The sequence below is a fragment of the Eurytemora carolleeae genome, unplaced genomic scaffold (assembly GCF_000591075.1).
Source record: "Eurytemora carolleeae unplaced genomic scaffold, Eaff_2.0 scaffold1368, whole genome shotgun sequence".
NCBI classification, from domain to species: Eukaryota; Metazoa; Arthropoda; class Copepoda; order Calanoida; family Temoridae; genus Eurytemora; species Eurytemora carolleeae.
In genome coordinates, this window is record NW_019397843.1 from 77,256 (window position 1) to 81,611 (window position 4,356).

The window sequence follows — 4,356 nt, forward strand, 5'->3', positions numbered from 1 at the left end:
CTTTAAACACTAGTTCCGGTTCCTTCAAACACTAGTTCCGGTCCCTTTAAACACTAGTTCAGGTCCCTTTAAACACTAGTTCTGGTTCCTTTAAACACTAGTTCCGGTTCCTTTAAACACTAGTTCCGGTTCCTTTAAACACTACTTCCGCGTCCCTTTTTTTTAAGGTGTTTTTTATTTAGAATTAGTTTATCGATCCATTTTATAAAAATGACTTCGACAACTTCCTTTTAAATATTATAAAGGGTAACCGACAAATGATGAGTTTTGGGTCGTCGTTAGATTTGTGGTTACTGGTTAACCCTGTGCTTCCAAACTTCACTAAACTCTAAATGAATTTCCTCCAGGGCTGGGAGCAGCTAATGCTACATCACAATCTGACCCTTCGGATATAAACAGATCCCGGTTCCATCTTCTGCTGGGGGTCAGCCTAGAGGCGCTCTGTAGTCCTAGGAGCGGAGAACTTTCCAGGTAATCAGAGCTGGAAACTTTTGAATGGTGGATATCGGGATTAATTCTTGATCCACTCNTTTACCTATTTTATAGGAATCAGTTATCTAGCTGCCTGGGAGCTCTTGAAGCTCTACTTGAAGGTGAAATAACGAGGAAAATGCTGGCTACAGAGAAGGGTATTCTGGTGGAACTCTGTAATGTACTGCACAGGCAGCTACTCTCTCAGGAATGGGGTTTATTGTGTACATTCAATTCAATACATTTTCGTTTAAATTCAATATTGAGGACGATAAAATATTAAGATGGCCAACAATAAAATTCAATAAACTTTTTGTTTGAATTTATCATGAATCATAAGTTATAAAATGGCAGTTGAATGAATTTAATATCGCCAACAGTAAAATTCAAAATGGTTGACTCCAAATTTCAATATGGCGGATGATCATATTTAATTTCTAAGACAAAAAACCATTATCTGCAGGAAAATATTGGAACCCAGGCTAGAATAATGTCTGTTGTATCTTTGGCAGTTAGAGCCGCAGCGCAGGAGTTTGCGGATATCAAGAGAGCTAAACTCAAGGTAGATGTTTTCAAGAACTGCCTCACTTAAGAATTGGCCATAGCATAACATTCAAAGTATTTCACCTTTCTTCATGCTTCATTCAACAAAATTGTTTTAAATAATGAATGTTTTTTTTTATAATTTTGGGCACTCTTATGGCCACTGCACAGAAAGTATTAAACCCTTTCCTAACATATAAATACATTAAAAATATTCTAAATTTATATTTGGGAAGATACTAAATTGATGTGAAATAAGTGGCATGAAACTCCTTAAATTTCTGTTTTAGGAGATATACCCTGCCAACCAGGCTCTGACGGAGATCCCCCCAGAGGTTGCTCTGCTGGGGGAGGGAGGAGAGGAGGGGAATATAAAACCTGGATCCTCTCCTGCCTTTGCTGTGCTAGAGGTTTGAAGCTTTATAACCTTACCCTGTAAACCAAGTAACGTACCACAAACTAAGAAATGTAGCCTGCAAACCAAGTAATGTAGCCTGTAAACCAAGAAATGTAGGCAACAAACTAAGTAATGTAGCCTGTAAACCAAGAAAGGTAGCCCACAAACCAAGTAATGTAGCCCGCAAACTAAGTAATCTAGCCCACAAACCAAGTAATGTAGCCTACAATCCAAAGTAATCTAGCCCGCAAACCAAGTAATCTAGCCCACAAACCAAGTAATCTAGCCCACAAACCAAGTAATCTAGCCCACAAACACAGTAATCTAGCCAACAAACCAAGTAATCTAGCCCACAAACCAAGTAATCTAGCCCACAAACACAGTAATNTGTCTGTGTGTACTGGTGAGGTATTATCCAGATGTATCTCCTCGAGCCGCCAAATCCAGCTCTGTTATAGCAATGCAGGCCAGGTCTAGAGCCAGGTCAGATAAATATATTTTTTTCAATTTTTCACAGATTTTCCATAATTTTTAATTTGCCTTCAAATATTAAATGTTTTTTATACCACTAAAATCGATCTAATCTTAGCAGAAATATATTTATGTATTTTAATATTAATATAAGATCTAATCTAATTGCATTTAAAATTAATATTAGATCTAGTCATGGTGCCCAACTGCATTTAAAATTGATATTAGATCTAGCCATGGTGCCCAACTGCATTTAAAATTAATATTAAATCTAGCCATGGTGTCCAACTGCATTTAAAATTAATATCAAATCTAGCCATGGTGTCCAACTGCATTTAAAATTAATATTAGATCTAGCCATGGTGTCCAACTGTTGTTTAATATTAGATTTAACCATGGTGCCTAACTGCATTTTAAATTAATATTAGATCTAGCCATGGGGCCCAACTGACTGATGAACAGTTACAGCTGGTTTCTAGTTCTGTTCACACCTTAGCTTCAATTCTGAGGTAATTATTATAAAATAAAAAGATGCAGTTTCCATTGCACCCCGCGACTGACGGGTTTCCCGACGTAAAGCGATCCGACTGGAACAGCAGAGAGCCTGCCTATACGCGCATTTTCACAAGGTTTTTGCGCCTCGTGACTGGCAACAAATTGCGTGCTTTATAACAATAACAATAATAATGATACTGATATTATTGTTATAGAAATAGGGTTAAATTTGTTTACACCGACCGGCCTTTTTACGTCCTGTATTCTACCCTATGTATTACAAAAATTGCAAAAATCCTTAAAATTACTATTCCTTAACCCTATCACGGTGGGTGTGGATGTTTTCCATCCACCCCCACCCCCTGTGGTTTTTTCTAAATAACTTAAAAACGGCTGACATTAGAACGCTAAAACTTCTTCACTTTCTAAGTTCATAGTTGTGAAAAAATTTTGCAAAAAAAAAATATTTATGCATACGGTATTGTGCAGGACTTTCTAATGGCAGGTCGGTGTTTCGAAAAAAAAATTTGAAATGGTTAATATTTTTTTTAATTAATTAAGCTACAGGGCTAACATTTATATATTTAAAAAGCCCTTGAAAATGGATGTAAAATCACATGTTAATATTTGTCAAAAGTAAAAATATTTATTTTTGAACATTTTTCCGACGTACTTACTTTTTTTAAATGTGCACCCTAACCTTTAAAGATAGAGGTGTACATTTTTTTAATAGGGACTATGGACATTGTATCACACTCCCCTATCTCAACTCTAAAGGCAAAATAATAGGGGAGCCAAACCAGGATATTGTTAAAAGTAAAAAAAATCTATGAGAAAGTGTTTCCAACCTTGCAGTGCACCCCATTTTCCTAAACATTGCTCCCCCTTTAAATTATCTGTTCCACCTGAGCCACTGCTCCCCCAAATATCCAACCCTTCTCCCCCTTTTCCCAACCCTGTGAACCTTACTTAATTAAAAAATACTCTCCTTAACTCTGGGTCAAACATCTTAAACTCGGATAGGGATTTTAAATAAAACCCCGATAATAAAATTAAGGTCTAATTAAAGAATTTGAGAAATTATCATAAAATGCACAAACTGTCAATTGAAAAGAAAATATAAATGTAAGTTTAATATACTAGCCTTAGAGGGCGCTTCGCGCCCATCTTCTAAATTAATTGTGAACATGTTCTCTTTGTGTACATCGTAAAACAAAACAAAAATAATTCGCGGATTTTCACAAAAAATNCTAACTATCTGCATTTCTGTCTATTGATCTACATGTTTATATCTACGTCTTTCTTTCTGACTGTATTTCTTTCTATCTATCTATCCATGAATTTATCCGTCTTTCTACCTTTATATCTATCCATCTAACTATCTCATTTCTGTCTATTGATCTACATATTTATATCTACGTCTATCTTTCTGACTGTATTTCTATCTATCTATCTATCTATCTATCTATATATCTATCTATCTATCCTAGGCTGGAGCTACTAAAGGTGTAGAGGATACTGAAATATTAGCGGATAGTCCTCCAGTCCTAGCAGCACTAGAGGCACTTCAGAGGATTGTTTCCATCAGGTTAGTTCTAGAGGATTTAGGGAGTTTAGGACCCCCTCTTATATGTTTTTTTTTATGAGGGGTTGAATTTTTTAAGATGACAATTTTGCGTATTTTCGGTGTTCTTAACAGATTTCATGGGAGTGAAAGCTGGGAGAGGAGTAAATGGTTAGAAATAGGATCATGGAAGGATGGAAAAATTTTAAACATTTGTTTAGTTTTGTAATTAAACATGCAGGGTTATATAATATATTTTTTAAAAATCAAAAGATTTACCCCAAAAAATAAAATTAAAAATGCCGAAAAATTATTTTATTTTCTCCTATATAGCAAACAACCCCATAAAAAAAAATTATGCGCTTCGCGCTGACATCTCTAACATCTGGGTGAAAAAAGTTATATCTTAAAGTAA

The 4,356-nt window shown here is 35.4% G+C and overlaps 1 protein-coding gene across 1 annotated transcript in view; it reads left to right on the plus strand.

Annotated features, from left to right (window-relative positions):
- LOC111716086 (HEAT repeat-containing protein 5B) overlaps positions 1–4,356 on the plus strand; it is a 45,461-nt gene that overhangs the window by 33,341 nt on the left and 7,764 nt on the right. The window contains exons 43-48 of the mRNA XM_023491500.1: positions 348–471; positions 547–679; positions 935–1,033; positions 1,305–1,425; positions 1,798–1,894; positions 2,311–2,391. Coding sequence (XP_023347268.1) covers positions 348–471; positions 547–679; positions 935–1,033; positions 1,305–1,425; positions 1,798–1,894; positions 2,311–2,391 — 655 coding nt within the window. The remainder of the gene's footprint in view (positions 1–347; positions 472–546; positions 680–934; positions 1,034–1,304; positions 1,426–1,797; positions 1,895–2,310; positions 2,392–4,356) is intronic.